At 36.9% G+C, this 25,000-nt stretch overlaps 1 protein-coding gene across 1 annotated transcript; it reads left to right on the forward strand.

Moving 5' to 3' along the window:
- Positions 1 to 2,361: 2,361 nt before the first annotated feature.
- On the forward strand, positions 2,362 to 5,744 carry LOC144960675 (uncharacterized). Its single transcript, XM_078893957.1, has 3 exons — positions 2,362 to 2,481; positions 4,053 to 4,192; positions 5,632 to 5,744. The coding sequence occupies exons 1-3, from the start codon at positions 2,394 to 2,396 to the stop codon at positions 5,719 to 5,721; spliced, it is 318 nt and encodes a 105-aa protein (XP_078750083.1). The 5' UTR covers positions 2,362 to 2,393; the 3' UTR covers positions 5,722 to 5,744.
- Positions 5,745 to 25,000: the final 19,256 nt, after the last annotated feature.

Raw genomic sequence — 25,000 nt, forward strand, 5'->3', positions numbered from 1 at the left:
CTGGTTCACTGTTGATTAATGCGAAAACTCGGTCAGGGTGTGGAAGAATACCTTGCGATGTGATACGGTGGCCAAGAAAGTCAAGTTCGCTAGCCCCAAATACACACTTGCTTTTGTTGATAACCAACCCGAAGTTAAACAGATGGTGAAGGTGTTCACTGTGTTCTTCATGGAAGTGGCTGGCTATTAGAATATTAGCCGAATGCGAAAGGAGAGTTTCTCAGGATTCCATCCATAAGCCTATGGAATGTCTGGGCAGCATTCTTAAGGCCGAATGGCATACTTACAAACTCCCAGAGGCAAAATGGGGTAGTTATTGCGTTTTTTGGAATGGATGTAGTTGCGAACGGTATTTGGTGATAACTCCTAACAAGGTCGACTTTAGAGAAACTTTGCACCCTGCAAGTCGTCTATTGAAGTCCTGAATTGTGAGGTAAAGGACATCTGTCATCTTTTGTTTGTGTGTTGAGGTGGCGATAGTCACCGCAAGGTCGGAGTTGCCCGTCAGCTTTCGGAACAACATGAAGAGGTGAAGACCATGGAGAGTTAGAGCGTCGAATGATCCCCATTTCTTCCATAGCCAGAAATTCTTGTCGAGCTTCTGTCAGTTTATCCTCGGTAAGACGACGAACTTTGGGGTGAACTAGCGGTCCGTCTGTAACTATATGCAACTCCACACAATGCTTGTTGACAGGTGAACTGAAACTCGGAGTAAGCAATTGTGGAAATTCTGATAACATGCATGAGTATAAGGTTTTCTTTGCGAAGGAGAGTCCCGAAACCGAGTGGGAGGTTCTAGTTGGCTGAAGCGAGGCTAAAACACTGAAGAGTGACATAAGGCGTCTACCTTTTAAGTCAATGAAGAGTTCATGTTGAATAAAAAAATCTGCTCCAAGTATAGGTCTCATGACGTCTGCCAGAACGAACTCATGTGTAAGAAGTTTTTTGGTCCAAAGTGGAGCGTGAAGGTTCGTTTTCCCCATGAACGGATAGAGGTACCGTTAGCTGCTGATAAGGGTGAGGAGGGGGAGTTGCATTTTTCTCTCGTGGACAGATGCTGGAAAAACTGAAACGTCCGCTCCGGTTAGGAAATGTATTCCTGATCGTCTGTCCGTGATTAAAAAGGTGTTCATGGCTGTGTCTGGTGTGCCAGCAGTCGCCACTTCTAGCTGCTGGCCTTGTCGTTTCTCAAAGGAGTAAAACTACACCCTGGCTGACACCGGTGAGCTTTGAATCCAAACTTCGTGTGGTAAAACACACAAACCGTCTCTCTTGACCAAATGATCTGTTGCCACGTGACTGTTGTGCCCGATTGGGTTTGAAACCCGCGGCGTCGATGTGGGTTTGTCAATTGTTTTCAATAAGTGTGAAACCGCCACCTGATTCTTGTCTTGTCGACGAAGCTACGACAATGTTTGTTTTTCGTAGATCCATAGTGCCATCAGCAAGTCTTGCAATTGCTTTCGTCTCCCAAATCCTGTCAGCAGCCTCAGCTAGAAGACTAGAAGGTCTACGTCGACGATATTCTCACTAGCTAAAATGCATTGGATGTCAGGAGGGAGGTTTGATAGGAAAAGTGCCCGTTTCAATGTTTGGGCGTCATCATTTAATGAATTGATTTTTCTCAGCAGCGTTGTTGGTCGTTTGTCACCCATTCCGTTGAGATTAAGCAGTTCGAAATCCTTTTGGGCTTGAGACTTGCCGAATGTCTTGATTAGTGATTTTTTAAGCGTCTCATATTTATTTTCATGTGGAAGGTTTGTGAGTACTGCCTGCATTTCTTCTGCAGTGTTTACATCTAGATGGCTAACAACATAGTCGTATTTTGTTTGGTCTTCTGTGATATCGCGAGTGTTAAATTGTGCTTCAATTCTTGCGAACCAAACGTCTGGTGACTTTGTCCAGAATTCTGGCAGTTTTAGTGAGACTGCCCCAACCGTGCTATGACTATGTTGGGAGGATTGGAGGACAAGGAGTTGTTGAAAAAGGTCATAAAGTTCGTTTCCTTGTTCCGCCATGTTCAGCGTCGGGGTCACCAGTATAGATTTTCGAAATAACTTAAGAACAAAATGATTAAACACAAACGATAGTAATTCAATGAAACCTGAATGATAATAAAAGAGAAAAGTTTGATCAGAAGTCTTAGCATGTTGTTGTTATCAGTTCATGACTTGTGAGAGAGAGGAAGACTCCGCTCGCTTCGTTCAAAGCTCCATTCGTCTTTTCGCTCCCTACACCACAACCATCATCATCATCATCATCATCATCATCATCATCATCATCATCATCATCATCATCATCATCATCATCATCACCGTCATCATTCTAATAATCACAACTATCTCCAATCCCCAGCACATACAAAGACTTATGGCGAGTAGCTTTAGGGGTCCATGACAACCACCTCATCTACAGAACCAATTATCTGGCTGTCACACACATCTATGTACATTCCAACTTTAACGCTGACGGCAGGAACAAGTAAGTTTTTGATTCCTTAATTGCAAGTATAACCAATCACCAATAAATGTTATTATGTTGCGATAGAATTGACACCAAATAGGAAATATGGAATCAAAATGAAAGGAAATGCAAATGTTGATATGTGTTCCAATTATGGAAGGTGTGCATTCATATACCATTCTCTCATCTCTTTTTATTTATTAAAAGAGTTATTTTTATCGTGCCCAATAACATATAGAGCTTGCGATACAGATAGAACGAGTTAATAAATACAAAGAAATGTAAGAATACGTTTATTCCACCTCTCCAAGTAATATTATTAGATGTTGTGTCACCAAATGGCATGGTATATGTACTTCTATTCACCATAATTTGTATCTTTCTTCATCTGTTAAATGACAATTTGACCCAAAAACACATATCTATACATATTTACTAAGAAATGATAGGATTTCCCGAGGGGAGCGGTGAAATAATATACGATTCTTACACTATTGCATTTTGGAATTACGGACACGTTCCTGCACGAGTTTGCGAGTAGCCTACGGGTTGGGAAAAAAAAGTTCGAATTCTAAAAAGCAAAAGTGTAAGAAATAAACCCAAGCTAGAGATGCCTCAATGAGCCAGTAAAATGGAGAGAAAAAAAATAAAGTGAGTAGATGTGACTCATATGTAAGGGAACAACACAAAACAAACAACGTTTCGGCCCTTGGCCTTCGTCAGGAGACAGTAAACACAAACACAAATATGTAAATTTACAAAATATCACATTTCGTCAAATGTGGAAACAATTGTTGATAATATAAGATACACTCACTACAACAACGAAACGGAGTCAATAAAACTGACAAAATCACATATTGAAATTTCATTTAAAGAAAATCCACAATAAACCAGTCCTTTGTGGAACGGTCTTTGTAATTATTTTAAGTTCATCAATCAAGGGCCTGAATTTGGTAAATGATGCATTCCTCTATTCAGACCATATGTCCTATGGAGCCGGAGTTTATCCCGGTGTCTATTGCTTGAAACGACCGATAACAATTGTTTGCTACTCCTTGGTTAGGGTTATCACAAAGTACTTACCGACAGATCGAACAGATCCAGCTACCCAATCTCTGCTGGACGGACAGCGAAGACAGAACAAAAAACAATCTTGACTTCACTGGGGATCGGCCTCTGCCCCTTTGATTATGACGCGAGGGTTCTACCAAATGAGTTATATAATTTGAGCTTTATATATGCGCTATATCCACTAAATGTGCTCAAAGCGCTTTACAAGTTGGTCCCTGGTCAACAGCAACATTTAACATGTAAGACGGGACATGACGCCTGTTGGGCGATATTATAATTTTTCTGACAAAGACGACGATATTAACGGCCAGGTACTCATTTTAGACCTGAGTACGGTGAGAGAATGTGAGAAAAGAGCCTTTTCCAAGGACTCGACTATGCGCCGAGCGCGAGGCTCGAACGTAGGACCTTCTATCCGAAAGCGAGTGTCATACCACTAGACCACATAGTTATCGGGAACATCGATGATCCATTCCCTCAATACATTGAACACCATTTTTATCATTTCATTACAGCAACGACATTGCTATTCTACAACTGGAGAAGCCAGTGGATACAAACACCACTGAGGTTAGAGCCGCTTGTCTTCCCACAGTCAATGACGACTTTGACAATCAAATGTGTACAGTTACTGGCTGGGGATCAAGTGTGGAGGGTTAGTTATCATCATCACCATCATCATCATCATCATCATCATCATCATCATCATTATCATCATCATCATCATCGTCATCATCATTATCATCATCATCATCATCATTAACAAAAGCAGCAACAGCATAGTCTCAATTACATTATTCATCTTTGCCAAAGCTTCAAAATAGGATTTAAATTTCCGAATATTTAGCATATCTATAAATCTGTCCAAGTCAAGTAACTGTGAATATGATCAAATATAAGACGGTGACATTCAGAACGATTATATAATTATCTACCTTAGAGTTTGAGTGTACCATCAGGACACAAATTCCATAAGATATTTACCTCAGCCTACTTGGGTATGGGTTAGAACCTGACAATTTACAGTAAGAACGCCAGAGGAAGAAGGACACCTGTCGACCTTTTACTATGTTATGAATTTTGGGTCAATGCCAACGAAAGAGTAAATATGGAGATACTTCGGATGGGAATAATACAGACAATTGACGTTTCGGGTGCAAGTCCTTCGTAAGATCAACAATAAACAAATGAACGGGGAAAACAAATAAAACAAAATGCAATATAACTTTATCGTCTGTACTCTATGTACATCGGAGTTCCAATCGGAAGCCTCTCCATTTTCACTCTTTTGCTAGTATCTTTACGATTCCAGGCAAGCATTGAGTACAGACAATACAATTTTTATTGCATTTTGTTTGCTTTTATACACGGAGGTATTTTTGTTATTATTGTTAGAACAGTGTTGTTTGATCACTTCTCACTAAATAAATATTGAATAGTAATATAAGCATTTTAGGCTCTACATAGTTTTGTTTGCTGGTATGTTTCATGCGTTTGTGTGAGTAAATTACAGATATGTGTAGAGTCTATGACAGTAATTATTCACGAACAGGAGATGAAATTGAATGCACTCAGTTTGCAGCCTAAGGGTTATTTAAATAGATAAATATTTAAAGGGCATTTTCCATATTACAGCAGTTCCTGGTTTAAGAATGTATTTGATATAACTGAAATGATAACCCTTTCCATAGCATCTTCAGGAAAAATCGTTACACCATAACGATACAAACAAACAACAATTTTCCCTATCAATTTTGTTATAGTTACAGTTCCTTGGTGCTGAGTCGTAAGTGTCGTTTTGTTGAACGAAATTATGTTTAGCGTGTACTTTAAGTTGTAGTTTTAAAATTATATGTTTATTTTGGGGAAAATCCCGGAAACCTTCGGTAAGGAAACAGAGACAGACAGACACACATACACAAACTCACGCACACAGAGAGAGAGAGAGAGAGAGAAAGAGAGAGAGAGAGAGAGAGAGAGAGAGAGAGAGAGAGAGAGTTAAAAGTTAAGCATAAAATTCAGTTTGATCTATCCCTCCCGACGTAGTTGGTTTTATATTTATTTGTCTGGATTTAACTTTGAATTAATCTCCAGATGGCAATACCAAGAGATACCTCCAGAAAGTCTCCTTGCCAATACTTTCCAATGATGTCTGCAACTATTATTTGGGCAGAGGTGTTGTAGGAACCAAAACTTTGTGTGCTGGCTTTGTCCAGGCGCGGAAAGACGCCTGTCAGGTAAGACTGTTCTGGACTCTGTCTCTTTTTTTCAGTTTTACAAGGACCTGGAATAATGTGTATGAAACGTTTCCGTTTTGAGGCCACATCGAGGAAAACGGTATAGTATGGAGAAGTACTGGATGAAAACAAGAGAATAAGAATATACATCACGGTGTCATTGAGTATACTAGGGATCAATTGACACGATATCCTGAACAAGGCTGCGAGAGATATAAAGTATGTGTGTGTGAGAGAGAGAGAGAGAGAGAGAGAGAGAGAGAAAGAGGGAGAGAGAGAGAGAGAGAGAGAAAGAGAGAGAGACTGAGCCATCCAGCTGTATAATTTTATTCTCTATTTTCATCTGGCACTTTTCCATACCCTATAATTCTCGTCTGTGCGGCTATGTCGTCTAGTGATATGACACCTGCCTTCGGAACGAATTATCCTGGGTTCGAGTTCCGAGAGGCGCATTGTTGAATACTTGGAAAATGCTCTTTACTCACATTCTCTCACTGCACTTGGGTCTAAAAAGAGCACCTTGTCGTCCAAATTATCAAAGAATTATCTGTTATCAGTGTATGTGTCACAGTTGCGTCTCTTAGATCTGGTAAAAAGGAATTTGCAAGAGTCTAGAGTCTAATCCGGATGGTATATAACAATTGATCATGACCATTCATCCCTAACCTGACTTCACGGAGCTTTAAATGATTATTCTATATACTGTTCTGATTAGAGCAGACTGGCTCAAGGGTAAGGTCTTTTCCTCGTACAGGAAAAGTACTGAATTCGAATATCCACTGGCCTTTTTTGCCTTGAGCAAGTCACCTCGCCCTAGACCCGATTTCAGGCGCAGCACTGCGTCTGACGCCCGGGTTATTCCATTCTTCCATTGGAGTAGACCCTAAAGACAAATTTCCCGTATTTGATGAATAAAGGTAATGTTATTTTTATTTTTATTATTTTTAATTCTTTACTTTGAACTTTCAATGTCTTGGAGTGTCTCCTTTCTTCTACGACAGGGTGATTCTGGTGGTCCTTTGGTGTGCAAGAGTACCGGACGATGGAATTTGGTGGGTATTGTGTCATATGGGTATGGGTGTGCTCAGCGTTATGCTCCTGGTGTTTATACACGTGTGTCAGCCTTCTTGGATTGGATCAAATCGGCTAAATCGCATTCTCATAATTAGGGTAAGTGGTGGTGGTGGTGGTGTTGGGGTGATGGTGGAATTAGTGGTGGAGGTGGCAGGGGGTCTGGTGATGCTGGCTCTTGGTATTGTTTTTTTGTGGTTGAGGTGCTTGTGTTGGTGATGCTGGTGGTGGTGGTAGTGGTGGTGGTGGTGGTGGTGGTGTAGGTGGTGGTGGTGGTGGTGGTACAGGTAGAAGTGATGGTTTGGTGGAGGAGGTTGTAATGGTAGTAGTGAAAGTGGTGGTTGTATGGGTGGTGATGGTAGTAGTGAAAGTGGTGGTTGTATGGGTGGTAATGGTAGTAGAGAAAGTTTGATTGTATGGGTGGTAATGGTAGTGGTGAAAGTTTGATTGTATGGATGGTAATGGTAGTAGTGAAAGTGGTGTTTGTGTGGGTGGTAATGGTGGTAGTCAAAGTGTTGGTTTTTATGGGTGGTAATGGTAGTAGTGAAAGTGGTGGTGGTATGGGTGGTAATGGTAGTAGTGAAAGTGGTGGTTGTATCGGTGGTAATGGTAGGAGTGAAAGTGGTGGTTGTATGGGTGGTAATGGTAGTAGTGAAAGTGGTGGTTGTATGGGTGGTAATGGTAGTAGTGAAAGTGGTGGTTGTATGGGTGGTAATGGTAGTAGTGAAAGTGTGGTGGTTGTATGGGTGGTAATGGTAGTAGTGAAAGTGGTGGTTGTATGGGTGGTAATGGTAGTATTGAAAGTGGTGGTTGTATGGGTGGCAATGGTAGTAGTGAAAGTGGTGGTTGTATGGGTGGTAATGGTAGTAGTGATGGCGATTGAGGTGCTGCTGGTTCTTGGTGTCATTTTTTAGATGGTGCTAGTAGTGGTTATGGTAGTAGTGAATCTCTGGTGGTTCATCGTTTTGAACTTCTTGTGGTATTGGTAGTGTCAAATGACAGTTATAATAATGATAATAACAATGATAGTGGTTTGATGATGATGATGATGATGATGATGATGATGATGATGATGATGATGATGATGATGATGATGATGGCAAATTGTAATTATAAACTGTTTTATAAGGCATTAAAAGGATAATTCCTGTACTCATCCTTTGATAAGATAAGAGGACAATGATGATTTTTTTCTTTTAACAATATGGATATGTTCTGTTTAACATCTTTTCTTTATATTTATATTTATTCTATCCTCAGACTTCAAGTAAGACCGCTATTAAAAAAGAAAACCCAACAAGAAAGCCACAGAGTTATCAAGCTTTGAAAGTAGCCTATAGTCAAGACTGACAAAGACTAATGAGATATTTATAATTCTAGCAGTTATCATAACTAACTCATATAAAAACGTAATTCAACAAATCCGGGTTTAAACAAATAAATTGGCCAGAAAACTGTTTAATAGATAATAATTGTATAAATATCAAACATGAGACGTCCAAGAATTCGATATAATCTTTAACCAACTTTCTTCTTACCAATTGTCTAAAATTCGTCAAATCATTCGTTACGATTCATAGAACATATATTTTTTTAATTACAATTGTTTTGTACACAACAAAGTTAGAAAAATCTATTTGTTATAGTCATAAAATAGGAGCGGTGGGGGCAAGACTTTAAGCCAGAGATCTTAAATAGAAAAATAGAAAATACATCCCATACTAAACATATTCGTTAGTATATAGGAAGTTAATGCTGTTTGTAAACCTAGTCTTGCTGATAAAGTTATTTGTAGTATTCACAAATTGCTTTTGAGTTGGAGTCCAAAACAATTCAATCTTTGTGTTGTGAGAGTATGGCCTTCCGCCACGTAGCCTTGGTATTCCATGAAGGAATATAGAGAAATCCATCAAACACGATGTCTGATTTCAAAGGGAATCAACAATGAAAACTTTAGTCGGTCATGAGAGGGAGTGAAAGACGTCACATCTTTAAGACATTTTGACAAGTTGGAGATTGTTAAAATCCCTTGATATATGAATATTGAAGAAAACATTGTCTTAATAATAATAATAATAATAATAATAATAATAATAATAATAATAATAATAATAATAATTAATAATAATAATAATAATAATAATAATATAATAATAATAATAATAATATAAATAATAATAAAATAATAATAATAATAATAATAATAATAATATAATAATATAATAATAATAATAATAATAATAATAATAAACAACTTAATTCATCCTTTTCGGAAAATGTACAACAGATTGTGGCAAAGAAAAGAGATGGATTCAAGATATTGACATTAAACATACACAGTATCATCATTAAATAACCTATAAATTTTTCAAAATAAATAAAATAAGAATGTATTAATCACATGCCAATAACATGATATTATATAGAAAAATAGATATAGATAATATGTAGGCTTTATAGAATAAAAAATACATTTATTTTTATTGATTTAAAAGTATATTTAGTATCACAATCTAAAATAATTCACTGCAGATGGTTGGTAAATATCAATGGTGAAGAAATAGATCAGTTGGTATACATGTTTACACAATATTTACGCTAAAATTATCTATAAGAGTGTAAGCTATATCTACAGCTAAGAACACAAGTTAAATAAGTAACACAATAGAGGTTCATAATTCTTCGATATTGAATAATCTGATGCTTGTAGGGAGAAAGGAACGAGTATGCCTTTCGTTGGAGAGAACTCTGTCACTTATATTCATGCTGTGATGTGTTTATTGAGGGGGTGTCTCTTTTTAAAAAATAATTTTGTGAAGTGGTCGGATTCAGAACCTTACAAATAAAATGCCAAAATCGTCTATTCTATTAATATATTTTGATGGTCTTTTAATAGTGGGATTAAAGAGCATTTTATCACACATCCTAATGTTGCCTCCCTCACCCGCAAGACTAATATAGAAAAATACAACACACTTTCAATGACTGATCTATAAAACAATTTGTATAGGCTTGAATCGATGTTAAAATTGGAAAAGTTTATAGAGAAAGTACATCAGTTTATTAATTTTAGATTTATTTTGTATTGTAATATCTGTCCATTTCAGATTATAATCTACCACTACTCCTAAATATCTAAAACTTGCTCTACTACTTATTGATCTTTGATTTTTAGTGGATGATGAATGGTTTTATATTTTCTAAAGTTTATAACCAATTATTTTCTTTTACCTACATATAACCCTAACAAATTCTATCACAACAATAGACAAAAGATTCAATTGCTTCAAAATAAGCTGATTCTTCGTTATTTACTTTAAAGCCATGTAGACGAGTATCATCTGCAAATTTCATAAATGTGACATTTTCAGGATGGGTGCTCCTGCAGTCGTTCGTGTACATCATGAAAAGTACTAGTGACAGCACACAACCTTAGGGAACACCAGTATTGGTAATGGGTGATAATTCTTGACAAAACTTTAAAAAGGGTTTTGCCATATTGTATTGTCAAAGGAACTGCGTGCACATTTCCAGGTCTGATGACCAAGCACATAAATGGGCTTGACTTATCATTGTTGTAATTGATATAATTAATTCTTTGATTGTTCTAGAGTATTTAACTATTAGCCCAAAGTAATTTAGATTTTCAGACCTGAAATAGCACATGTGCTAACCATTTTACATAGATATTGAAGTTATATGTAACCAAAAAAAACCGATGTGAAATACAATCACATTGATCTCAAATTATTACACAGAAATTTGCATCCAATTTAGAAAAGTTTCGAGTTTTTTCCATCATAGTATCAATAAAATTTATATTTAATATTTCAATCTGAAATGGATAATAAAAAATTATTTGCTGGTCACAGAAGTGAAAACTAATTTTCAATGTTTATTCATCACTCTCTCTCTCTCTCCTCACTCTCTCTCTCTCTCTCTCTCTCTCTCTCTCTCTCTCTCTCTCTCTCTCTCTCTCTTTCTCTTCTCTCTTTTTCTCTCTCTCTCCCTCTCTTATATCTATCTATCTATCTATCTCCCTCTCTCTCTATCTATCTATCTATCTATCTCTCCCTCTATCTCTCTCTATCTATCTATCTCTCTCCCTATATATATATATATATTATATATATATATTATATATATATATATGTGTGTGTGTGTGTGTGTGTATTTTTAAAAGAAATGTGTGGGTGGGGGGGGGTTGTATGGAAGTGGATGGGGAGGAAAGGGGAGGGAGAGGAAGGGGAGAAGGGATTGGTCAGATGTGGATAGAAGTGCAGGGGAGGGTTGGAAAGGGGATGACACGAACTGAAAAGTTTGGGTGGTTAGGGATGATTAAAACATTTTTGAGTGGGAGGATGGGGAGAGAGAAGGGGAGGGGGGAATGAAGTAATTTTACTCAGTCGATAAACATAACATCCTCCCCCTCTACCCCTCTCCCATATACGTCTCATTTTTCATTCTTACGCTGTTGTTAAAACCTCGGCACTTTCATGGATGAGAATATGACATTTAGATCGGCTCACAAAATTCTTTCTCAATGCCTAAATTTCCATACTAAACAGAAATGGTAAAATTAGAAACTTCATAAATGTGTCAGTGCATGTCAGTGCTTCCGCGAGGATGAGAGACGCATGCGCCTAACCAACATGACGTTCTATCTCTAATGACTTTTCTGCCGGTGACGTCCCAGACTATGGGTGACGTCCATCAAGGGCGCTACTCTTCCGCTAATCTTTTTCCCTATTGTAACTCTCTCTTTTTAAAACATATCCGCCGAGAGTGTTCTGATGTGCAACGTATTCAAGAATGCTGCAAGATCTCTCATTAAACGCAACAAGAAACTTCATTGCGTCATCCCTACAAAAAAAGCTTTGTTTGGCTTCCTTTTTAGGAGCGAATATTGTATATACAAAGTCCTGATATTCCTAAAAATTTGAGCTTTACATAGCGCAATATCCACTAAATGTGCTCAAAGCGCTATACAAGGGATCCCTGGTCAAACAGCAACATTAAACATTTAGGATGGACTTGACGCCAGTTAGGCGATATTACAATATTTCGTACAAAGACAACGCTGTTAACGCCAGGTACTCATTTTACACTGAGTACGGTGAGAGATTGTGAGTAAAGAGCATTTTCAAGACTTAACTAGTCCCCCGAGCGCGAAGCTCGACCGAGGACCTTCCTATCCGAAAGCGAGTGCCATACCACTAGACCACATAGCCGCACATGTTGTTTTAAAAGTCTACCACATGTTACCACGAGTTATATACACCACAAACAGCAACAACAACAACATAATAATAATAATATAAATAATAATAAATAATAATAATATAATAATAATAATATATATATATAATAATAATAATATATGAGGCAAACGTATATAGCGTATACATCGAGAATCATACTCTAATCCCTTAAATTTCAAATTACTTTGACCGAAACATACTCACTCACACAATCAATCACATACACAAGAACGCAGACACACACAACACACACACACACACAACACACAAAACCACACAATCAATACAACCAGACGCCTATCTTGCTTCTCATATCATTTCTAAATCGAAACGATATGTTTTAAGCGAAACGTTTTTTTTTAAATTTGAGAAAAATTTTTTTTTTACTCCGCTAAATCAAGCTTTTTCGCCCGTAAATATGAATGGGCAGTAATTTTTGCACTTTGGGGCAATTTGTTCGTAGATATACAAAGCAAGCCCTCCGTTTTGTTACGAAAAGGTACAATTAGTTTCGATCCTGAAATTAAAGGAAATTTTGAGTCTCCTACAAAACCATTCACGCATTTAAAGGGACATGGGAAAAAAATTTTACAGAAACATTTGAAATAAGTTTCATGTTGTTCCATTAAAGAAAATACTTGATGTCGAGGTTTTGATGTCCAAGTACTGGGGTCCGAACCCTAGAGCGTTACAGGGATTGTCACAAAACCTTTGAACCACCCAACCAAACCCGATCTAGCGGCAAATTTTCTTCCATTTTCCCATCACTGTCTGCATCCCAGGTTGAAAATGGGAAAGTTTTTAAAGGGACCAAGGGCAGTCTCCAAAAAGATGACCCAGGGGGAAAACTTTCCACCGCCTGTCGTCGACCCACGGAATGTAAAATTTTATTTATTCCTTTCGCTGGAGAGTTGGGAAAACTGTGATACTCGATAGATTGTCCCAATATTATCATAATTCATGAGTCTCATCGCAAATATAACTTCATCACAACCGAAATTAGATTGTCTGTACCAAGAATACAACCCGCCCCAAAAGTTGTCATTGTCGAATAAAATCCCTACCACATAATAAATTCCCGGTACTGTTAAAACTAAATTTTTTCCCTTTCCCAAAAATTTTTAAATATTCTCACCGTGCTAAAATTTGTGGTAGGCTTGATATAACATACCCAAAAGGAAAGGGTCGTAGCAATTGTGATCTGGAAACAGGTAAACGCGGTTGAATACCTTTAGAGTACGCGCTCCCAAAAAGGTTTTGCATTTTTTGTGACACTTGTTACATCGTCACCGTAAATAATCCGTCCACACAATTTGCAAGATTGAGTTGACATATTCATGTCCCATGCGCACAACACAATGCTTTGTCTTATATTTGTTTGCTTTTTAGGATTGTACATCCTGAAATCTGTGGGCCATTCTTTGTGACGAGAACACAATCCTTTCTTCGTCCAAACTTAGTCTCCTATAAAGTCTTGTCTGATCCACAGTGGAGTCGTACATTCCACATAAGTCCGTTATTATAGAAAATTTTAGGGGAACAGTTCCGTTTCATAATCTTTCTGTGAGTCAATAAACATCGGTTGCTTGATAAAATTTGGGTTCCACTAAAGTTTGACATCCAGCAACGCAAGCAATGAAAATATTGTAAGCACCAGCATTACACCATGTTAACTTTCAATGTTACTTGATAGAAGCGAAACATAAATTTATCGTCTCGTAACTGAGACGAGAGCCTTTATAGTAATGGTGTGATGGTAACTTTTTCAAAATCGATACAGTCGTAGCAAGCATTAAAACGCTCATTTATTTTTTAAATCCTGGGAATTTCAAGACGATACAAATACAATAGATTCGCGTTTTAATGCGCATTGCCTGCCCTATAGTTAGCGCTTTGATTTACCCCCCCCCCACCCCCCACCCCCTCCTCGTCCCAAAAATATTGTGGTACCTGTAGACCTTTGATAAAATAATCAACACTTTATAAAGAATTGTGCTCCTAGTAGTTACAATAGCAAATTGACTGGGTTAAATAATGGAATTCCTCATTGACATGAAAGTCAAGATCAGGATTGGATTAAACATGTCAGGTACGACTTACATGAAAAATAAGCAAAACATATTTTAAAACAATTGAATGGTCACATGAAATGGTACATGCAAGTCAAATAACCAGAACAATTGACAATTGACAATGGTTCATTGATCCATGGTTGTTGTAAACTGTGGGTTGGAGTTAGGGCATGGTTCGTTGACTCGCACGTGTTCTGTTAACATTAGACTTACTTACTTTACTCTATGCCCGTCACTCCTAGTGGAGCATACGGCCGTCGACAAACAGTGCCTCCATCTTCCTCTGTCCTGGGCCATCCTTCTCCAACTCTCCCCGTTGTGCCACCTCTTATGTCCGCCTCCAGGTCTCGCCGGGAGGTGTATTCTAGGCCGCCCTCTCTTTCGTTTTCCTCTCGAGTTTCCATCTCAGCGCCTGCTAGCGGTGTTATGGTTGGCTTTCGGGGTATGCCCATCCTCTCCATTGGACGGCGGTGATTTGGTCTTCGCTGGCATTTTGAGCGTTCTCTGCCACAGGTCTGCGTTGTTGTCCTGTCTGGCCAGTGAATCTTGAAGATCCTTCTGAGGCAGCTATTGATTAAGGTCTGTACTTTTTCCAGTGGGGGTCTTCGTGGTCCTCAGGTCTCCCGCTCCATTACAAAAGGACTGACTTGACATTAGAATTTGAGAGTCTTAGTTTGGTTCGGGTTGACACCACCTTGGAGCTCAGATGTTTTTAAGCCTCCAAGTATGGTACCCTCATCCTTGCCATTTCTTGCCTTTACGTCTGCATCTGTGCCACCCTTGTTTTTCTAATACGCTGCCTAAATTACAATGAAAACGTGGTCAAAACCTCATTCAGTTCGCTTTCGCGCAGTTTGATTTGTTCTTTACTTGGTGTTTATTTTGAGGAACATTTGTTTTTCCTCATGGGCCTGAGTCGATTTGTGATGTATTGCTGTTAGCTCTGTTCTGTCCTTGTCTGCATTTGTTGGTGATGATTGTGGGACAGCACGGCCAAGTCATCTTGCAATGTCCACAATCGCGAGCTGGGTCTGAACAATGTCCACTGAATCCCATTTCTCCTACCTGGTGACTCATTGTCCAGTCAATCGCCAAAAGGGAGAGAAGGGGTTGACAGAAGACATCCCTGTCTGACTCCAGTCTTAACCTTGAAGTTATCTGTCAGTTGTCCACCATGGATTTCTCGACAGTGTCACTCCCTCGTAAGAAACTTTGGACCGCTAACTATTTTTGGTTGGAAACCCCATAGTTGCGGAGTATTTCCATAAGGTTTCACGTTCACACGCTGTCTGCAAACGCTTTTTCGTAATCAACGAGTTGCTGCTACAACGGGGAAATTCCACTCCAAGGATTTGCTCCAACTATGATGCGTAGGGTTGCATCAATTTGGACGGAACACATGATCTATTCCTGCGAAGCCAGTTGTTGTCGCGATGGAGGGGGTCACAGCACTTTAATTCTCTCCAAGATTATTCTATTTAAAGCTTATCCTGGCACTGACCAGGACAGGCGTTTTTTCCTCGTTAGTTAATGCAATTGCTGAGGGTCTCTTTCTTAGGCAGTTTGACGAGGTACCCTTCCTTCCACTTGTTAGTACTTCTCCCTCCTCCCATATCTTCTTGAAGAGAGGATAAAGCATTTCTGTGGTCGTTTTTAAGTCCGTCTTTAAAGCTTCTGTGGGAATGTTGTCTGGCTCAGCTGCCTTGCCATTCTTCAATAGAACTTTTGTTCTGAAGGAAGCTCCGATAATTCGCGGTCCGTGTGTTTCCCATCCTATCAGCATGAGTGCCACACCTTCTGTGTGTGGAGCGTTCTCTTTTCGTGACACGGAATAAAGTAGAGCTTACTGTGATCAGTTTCTTCTGCCCTGGATGGGGCAAAAGGGGTCTCACTGATTCAAGCAGTGTGAGGTTGTAGCTTTTCATTGTTCTGCTGCTACTTGGCTGGTTTTTCCGTCTCATACATGGTCCTCAATGCCAGGTTCCGACGTTGATGGTTCTGGTCGAAAGAAGGAAAGTCGGCCTTGTAGTTCCTCATCGGCTTTACACGCAACGCGTATGTGTCGCAAAGACCCTTCCTTCTACCGAACAGCGTAATTGGGTTTTGTTTAGTCTAGTTTCTGTAGCGTTTGTGTTTCTAGGGTGGAGATTGCTGGCCCTACGCCTAACCTCCTCTTTCTCATTCCGGGCTTGGGAACGGCAATGGCGGATTTTTGTTTACATTTGGGGTTCGAACTTACGCTTGGTGCAAGGACTGCCGTGGTTGTTTACAGGTAGGTTGGAACTGTAATAATTGTTGACCAATATCTTTGATTGGTATTATGCAGGAAGTGGTACTTAAGCTGATGGTGAGTCGATTTTTTTAGAGGGCGGTGTGGAATCAAAAGTATTAGGAAAATCTTTCAAATATACTTGATTTGAGCTTTTTGTGGAAAACAATACTTTATCATATCAGAAATAATACTTATTGAAAGTCAACTCTTTTACTTTAAATTAACTATAATGGCACGAAATCACAGTCGGAAAAAGAGTACAGGTAAAAGAGGTCATGAAATACTTTGTCCAAATTTTATTCAGAATTTATTTCAATGAATTTTTGGGGAATTCCACCCGTGTCCACAGAGACAATGTATTTATGTCGCCATAGAGGATATTTTTTTGATACGGAAGTATATTTTAAATATATTTCAAATTAAAATCCATACGCTCTGAAAAGCCGTAACATTTCCCTAAAGACACACTATGATACAATGTTGATATGATGGAAGAATATGGAGATCATTCCTTCATTAGTGTATGTGGAACGTTGCTCTATTATTTCATGCCAGGACCCAAATTATGTCGTAAAAGAGGTCTCAACAACAGATAATTTATAGTTTTCAACGAAAACTTTATTTTTTTTAACCTGTTATGATGGATACAGAATGATTAAAACCTCCTAATATATGGAAAATGATGTTTTAAAGAAAGGAACCCAAACCGCCCCTAAATTAATCGGAAAAGAAAAAATAATTTTTTTAACATATATATAGTGCATTGTCAACGAAATGTGATCAAAACAATTTAAAATGCCCCCTAAGCCAAACAGCATAAACAGAGAACTGACACTCTATTAATGGATTAATACATTTTTGTCAGCCAGGCACCCTTGTTGTCGATCAGGTACTCTTTCTTACATATGAGTACGGTGAGTGAATATGGTAATTAAGAGCCTTTTCAAGAGACTCTTCTTATCGCGCTCAGAGCGGGGACTCGATCCTAAGACATTCGATGCAAAGAGTGTGCTGTGTCACATTACAACCTACTGCTATAAGATTGTGTGTTGTTTCCTAGTAAGACTTTTAAAATACATACAAAGTTTTATTTTCAAAAAGTATATTTTTCAATATTTTGTATCTAGAATTCCCGCAGCTGTCTGTATTGATCCGATCGGTGACAAATTACGAAAACAAGGAATTATAGAGATTTAGACACAATTAAGAACAAATCATTGTCCTCATTAACTAAAAATGAAACATCTACATGTTGAATGTTTGGCTACCGGTCTGACGGTTTTCTATCGTTGTTCAGGGAAAAAGATAGTTATAACCGCCATTAGTAGTGAACAAAAGTGAAATACAACAACTTTGAAAATGATTAGAATAGCCGGTCTATTGGGTTAATGAAGATTATTAACTAAGAGCATCGCAAACAAATACTTGGACCTCACAGTGTATGTCTCTTGTTTCCAAACGTGTTCTGTATCTCGTCGAAACACGGATTGACACTTTTCTGGATTGTCTTGTTGTAGTTGTCGAATGCGTGTAGTCAAACTCATGGTTTGTGAGCTAATTATATAGGTTAGCTCAAGAAACGATATCGATTTTATATAGAAATATCAACCTTTACTTTATTCCCCATCTTTTAGTTATTTAGAGAGCTAGATCGTGAGACAAATCAATTAATTTTTCAGCTATTGTTCATGCAACGTATTGTTCATTACAACAATAATAAATTAGGGTCATGATTGCGTTCGATTACATAATTGTACATGCAAACATTGATGAAACAGTTAAGGATGGAAACAACTCAAGCATTTATAATTAAGAGCAGCTTTCATATTCAATGGATCATAATATCGTCCTCTACTTGGCCCTTGTATTTTAATCAAAGCCCTCCCTGTGATCACGCATACACCTACTTCGAATTATTTATATACAGGGGGTGTTGGTAGATTGTATACTGGAAAATGTCTCGATAGAAGATACAGGCGTTTGAGCATATTGGTCGGTATCTGTATTTTCCTTAAATCAGAAATTGTACTATCTGAGATGCTTTGTATCGTTACGTGTATACTAACACATGGGCTGGGTTCAAATTAATTTATGAAGTTGTTAATGATGATGGATGATGATAATGATGATGGTAATAAACAATAATTACAATATAATATGATAATAATAATAATAATAATAATAATAATTATAATAATAATAATAATAATAATAATAAGAATAATTATAATAATAATTATAATAATAATAATATAATAATAGTAATAGAAGAAGAAGAAGAAGAGAAGAAGAGAAGAAGAAGAAGAAGAAGAATGAAGGGAAGAAGAAGAAGATGAAGAAGAGGAGAGAAGAAGAAGACGAGAAGAAGAAGATGAAGAAGAATGTGTGGTTCTTGTGGTTATCCACAATAATTTGTGGATCGGCAAGGTACTGGGGTTAGAGACTCGGTACAGTCAGGCCCACGTTATTGAACGTTCTTATATTTTTGTAATACTGGGGAATTATGAATTATAGACGACACAAATATAATATAAAAAAGTGTAATACGTATCATCTGCTCTACTGTTATCACCATTGTATTTATGCCCCCCCCCCACCCCCCCCCACTTTCCAAAAAAAAATGCAGTGTGTACCTGTATAATTTTGAAAAAATAACCAACAGATTATCAAGAATGTTCTCCTATTTATATTAGCAAATTGAGTGGATAAGTAATAAATTCATTATTGAGCTAGTGTGGAATCTGAATTTAGGTTTAAAACCCATGTGAAGTACGACATAAATAAAACATTTGAATTTAAAATAGTTTTAAACATACTTGAATGGTCCTATGAATTAATAGAAGGCAGAATAACCAGAAAACATATTTGACTTTGTTTGTTTTGTTGCCTTGGTTGTTCTTTTCTGTGGTTTAGCACAAAAACTTGGTGCGTAAGATTGCCATGGTTGTCGTTTGCATGTGAGTTAGAAAAAAACTGGTGTGCGATAGCTTAGTCATCGTTGTTGTTTACATTGAGTTATAAACTTAGACTTGGTTCGTTGACATTGCCTGTTTGTTGCTTTCATTTGGGTTGGACTTAGAGATGTTTCTTTGACTTACATGTTTGTTATTTGATCTGTGGGTTTGATCTTCGGCATGGTTCGTTTATCGCCCGTAGTGTTTTTTTTTTATAATTTCGGTTTGGACTTAACACGGTCTTCGACTTGAGCGATAGTTGTTGTTTCCATGTGGCTTTGAATGTAATAAAAATTGTGACTATATCTCTGATATGATTTTATACCGGAATGAATTCTAAAGCGGAATATTGATTTTATATTCATATTTGATCTGATGAAAAGTATTTTAATCTTTTGAGCATTTATATTGGTCAATTTCCATGAAATGTGCTCAAGCAAGTTCAGGGCACCCGAGCCCAAATTAACAACTTAACATTTGGACATGGATTATTCTTCTTTCTTTCTTCGTCTTGTGGGAAACCTCATATTGTCGAGGATCACTCAACAGTGGTTTACATTTTTAAAATTGCAAAAAACTCTGCACATAAAATACTAATTTAAAAAAAAAACAACCCCAAATAAAATACAAAAAAAACATAGATTATAAGTCACGTTGTGAAACTATAGCAATCGCGTAGAAGGCATGTTGGCAACCGTTTTCAGCCACTTCAGCTGGGAGGCTATTCCATAGAGTCGGCAAGTGGACAGGGAAAAAAAACGAATAGATGTGGGCGTCTGTTTTTGATGTTGGATGGTTTACCTTGCGGTGTGTCCCTCCGTATTTCTGTGCGATATCCTGATGTCGTTTGGAAGTTTAAGGCACGCCGTTTTGTAGTAGATCTTGTTGGAACAATTTTAAGTTTATCTATTTCTTCTCTTTTCAGAGTTCAAGGCCACAATATCCGTTGTGATATTTCAGACGAACTGAGAAAGGATCGAGTGTGTTTGTGATGCGTCTTGGCTGTTTTTCTTTTGGATCAGTTTTCTAAGGTGTCGGATGTTTTTGTTTGTATTTGGGTCCCAAATTGTGATGCATACTCCAAAATTGGTTATAACAATGTTTTAAAGCAAGGGTTTGAGATGTGATTGGGCATTTTTTAAATTGCGGGTGATTGTAAGCCCATAGGCAATATTACATTTTTATTTTCAGTTCAGAACTGTTGTCGACTAGGTACTCATTTTACATCTAGCACAGGTGAGAGAATATGTGGTAAAGAGCCTATTTAAGGGGACTTCATCTATGCGAGGGTTTGAGTGGGATCGACCCAGTACATTCCGCTACGAATCGAGTGTATTCTACAGTAACATAGCTCAACTACTGGCTTTAAGTTTTATCAAATCTCTAAAGTAAGATTTAAAAAAATCACATAAACCAAAGTTTTCTTTCTAAAATTCTATATTCAACATTCAGCAACAAAAAATCTCCGCGCTTTCCATATTGTTCCGATTGACTGACAAATTACGAAACATGAAATATAGAGATTTAATACATAGAAACAAATCAGTGTCCTCATTGACTTAAATGAGTATTTTATTTGTAGATGAACATTTTCTGTCTAATATTTTGTATCGATGTTACAGGAAGATGGTTTAAAATCATAAATAGAATGGACTAATGTGAATTTATCATCTTCGAAACAAAAAGAAAACATGGAACGTTTGGATACGTCAAAATTTATTGTTTCAAAGAGATTGCCTGATTTGTTTAGAAGTGGTTTAAGTAGGAAATGTTCCATTTTTGGATTTGGGTTGTTTTTCGAAGTTGTGATATAGATAAGATAAAGATACACGTTATTGATCCGAGTGGGAATTTTCAATACTAATCATGATCACATTAGACTAAGTTATATTGACAAATATTTAATTCATCAATCAATGTTACTTACATTCATTTCAGCCATCTGAGTAACTTTTTTCCATCGGATTTAATAATTTTTATTCCAATTGAACATTGTGATTCTTATCGTAAGTTTTCCATATATTTTACGTCTACTATTATCAACCTCTATATAACATCGTCATTGCCATTCATATAAAGATTCCTTTACAATTTTACTTCAATGGTTACCCACTCTACATCTGTCATTTTTATCATATACCTCCATATATTTACATTCATTTTTATCCAACAAACACAATAACGAAAATTACTATTATTTATCACAACTCTAATACATTTTGTCTTGAAGTGTTATAAGTTGCTTAACGTAAAAACATTCTTAACTTTCATATTTAGTAGAACCAATACTTCAACCTGAATCTCAATTAATTAGTAAACGATTGTTGTAGAGAAATTATGTCAATCTTATCTAACCCTTCATTTCTTTATATCATTACACATATTTTTTCCTTTGACTCTCTCAAAAATCTCTCAAATTTGAAGGTTTTTTGGGCCACCCAAAAATGTTAAAAGAATAATCGATTTAATTCTTCTAAGAGATCAACGGAAGGAAAACGTTGCATGATATAAAGTAATACTTCGAAATACCAAAGGATTTGCTATGTCTATTTCTATCATAGATAGAAAATCGGTCTCTTTTTCCCCATAACTTTTGTGCAATTTCTATATTTTTTAATATTTTAGGAATCCAATTATTTTTTGTTTTCAGATGCTGCTATTTTGAATAAATAAATTGTAATGCTCCTAAAATTGTTTTATATCATCTACAATTTTAATGTTGTACATTGTGTTTTTTCTATAGTTTTGATATTTGTACAATTTTTGCATAATTTTTGATTTTCTTTCATTCAAAGTAAATCCAGAGAATATCTAAACTCAATGATGTTTTCTAACAAATGGTTTAATAAATTTTGATCCTTGCATAATTAGTTGTATAGTCAGTAAATTATTTGATTATAACCTTGTGTTCTTCCTTTTGTATTCTTGATGTTTCTCTCTTGTCTTATTTTTGAAGCATTATTTCTACGCCTAGAATGAAAATAAGATATGGACGCCTTGTTTAACACCTCTTTGATATCAATCGAACACGATATATGGCCCTACCCCCAATCTATTCTCATACCTTCTTTTATTGAGAATCATGTCATTACAACTTTTGTAACATTTCCCAAAACCAAACTAATCATCAGTTTCCTATTGAAAGTTGTTGATATAGTATCATAAGCCTTTTTACAATCAGTTGATAGCATTAACCATTAACTAGGATTACGTGTATTTCTTTTTTCATATTCTATTATATAATCAATTTCCCTCAAAATATCAGCATTGTTTTTTCATAAATTAATCATTTGGTCTTTACTAAGTAATTGAATATAACTGCTTTCTGTCTAACTGCCAGTGTTATGCAATATTTTATAATAATAAAATGGTAACCTACAAATTCCCTAAATCTTCTCTATCGATAAATTGATTTTTGGTATTATCGCTATTACTCCCACCCCTTGTTCTATGCTGTACTAAGGATATTGTTTTAAGACTAAACTCAAAAAGTTAAATCGACGTGTTGATGTCGTCCGAAAATACTTTTGTAAATTCTCTGGAATCCTCTGCCGTGGAGATGATGCATTTTTTCTTTAGAATCCCATTTCATCTTAAGTACACAGCCTGACAATAGTTCTTACTGTTTATTTATCTTTTTATTTTTTTTTTGGGGGTGGGTGTTTGGTTTATTTTTATTAATCTATATAAAAATTGAAACTACCAACAAAAATTAATCTTAATTTAAACCATAAACCATAAATCCCAACAAACAACATTCTTCAAATACCAAACAAACAAACAATACAACCAAAACACTTAAAACAAATCCTCATGAATATCCAATAATTCAAAAAAAACCCAAACCACCTGATCTCCAACAAAATAAAAAATGTACGACTCAATAATATATAAAATAACATAATACTTCAAACATAACACCCCCAACCACCAACCAAAACCACCATCTTTATTACAACATCCTTCACATCCAAACGAAAAAACTCCACTAATTATAAGACTTTGTGCTTTCGAGACTTACTCATAATCTAGTCCTTCCAAAGACTCCAGATGATCACTGACATCTCTCCGAAAGTCACATATATACGATTCTCTGACTCACCCATCACCCACCTATATATTCCCTTACCTAGCCAATCACAAAAACTCAGAATAACACCCCTTCATCAACTACACTCTCTCACTTATTATTATCTCACTTTCAATGCTCTCTTCTCTCAATACCATTTGAGCTTATATCTCTTCATAAATCAACAAATTATATTTTAATATTATTTTTTAATTAAAATTCCATGTTTATTTAATACCGATACATGTCTCTAGATCTCATATTTAATGTATGTTCATATTCGCTCTCATAATGCTATTCTGTAACTATAAATACTGAGATCTAGATATGAAGCGTCTTTAACCTGAATTATCAACGTATTATTCCCACTATTCAACTACACTCTCCCAATCTCTCTCAACGCTACATGAGAAGTCATCTCACAAATATATTCAAGCCTTTATGTAACCCTATAGAAAGATCATTTTCTTACATTTATATCTTTTTTTTTAACTCCAGTATGTATTTCAGATATATATATATAGAGTGAGATAAGTTCTGAGTGATATTTAAACGCTAATCGCTATCATAAGATTCACTCAGCACTTTAAAAAAAACTACAATCCACCCAAATCAAAAAACATCTTATTCAATTAACTATCCTAGAGCGCGCTCGGCGCGCTAAAAATAAAATAAATCCATTTTCAGTCATTCTCAGTGTACTTAATTTCTATTTGTCGTGAGAGAGATCGTCCTCGTTATGGATGTCAAGGCCTCCCTCTTGACGAGTAGAGACTGTTTTGTGTGTTACAGAGTCGTAGCCATTGTAGAGTGAGTGTGTGTGTGTGTGCCACTGCCTTGCCTGTGTAATTTAAATTATTTCTGAATCGCGCTCATATTTTCGTTTGAAGTATCTACAGTGTCGAAGAAATCTAAGCTCTAGCGCGACGCGCTCTATAGAGCGCACTAGCGCACTCATGAGTTCGCTAGATCTCAGCGCTCGATCTTTCGAGTCATCCCTGCTGAGCATAACAGGCTCATCTAATGCTATGTAAAAGTCATCGCTCATGAGAGATAGTATGAACCATTAAGATCAGTATAGAGAGAGAGAGATTACCTTTCCCTCCTGCGACTCTATGCGAAGTGAATGGTCTGGACCGAGGTTGGCGGATTAAGGTGGGAAATATTTTTCACTCTAAGGGGTCCCGCCATTGATTTTCGAGGGATTTCGATCCCCCGTGTTATCTCCCTTGTGAGTTAGAGATTATTAGCGAGGGACGTGTGTGTGCGTGATCAATATTCGAGGAAGTGACTTACGACTGTGAGAGTTTTTTACTGTGATTGCATTTATTGAGAGGGGTTGGGCCCCTTAATAAGGGGTTTAAAATTTGATGGGGGGGGGGAGAAATTTTTTTGGGTTTTTGTGGTTTTCTGTTTAGTGGATGTTAAAGCTGGGGCCCCATCAGCTTTAACGGATTATTTCAATGATCGATAGCTTTAAAATTTCCCAGTTATTGAGTAATTGAAAGGGGGGAAAAAAAATAATAG

Source organism: Berghia stephanieae, chromosome 15 (assembly GCF_034508935.2).
Source record: "Berghia stephanieae isolate SIO BIC M18660-M18661 chromosome 15, UCSD_Bste_1.3, whole genome shotgun sequence".
NCBI lineage: Eukaryota > Metazoa > Mollusca > Gastropoda > Nudibranchia > Aeolidiidae > Berghia > Berghia stephanieae.

Excerpts from the sequence above, each read along its gene's own strand:
- LOC144960675 (XM_078893957.1), top strand. The coding sequence starts at position 2,394 with ATGACAACCACCTCATCTACAGAACCAATTATCTGGCTGTCACACACA. Across the intron at positions 2,482-4,052 it reads AACGCTGACGGCAGGAACAA|CAACGACATTGCTATTCTAC; the intron begins GTAAGTTTTTGA and ends ATTTCATTACAG. Across the intron at positions 4,193-5,631 it reads CTGGGGATCAAGTGTGGAGG|ATGGCAATACCAAGAGATAC; the intron begins GTTAGTTATCAT and ends ATTAATCTCCAG.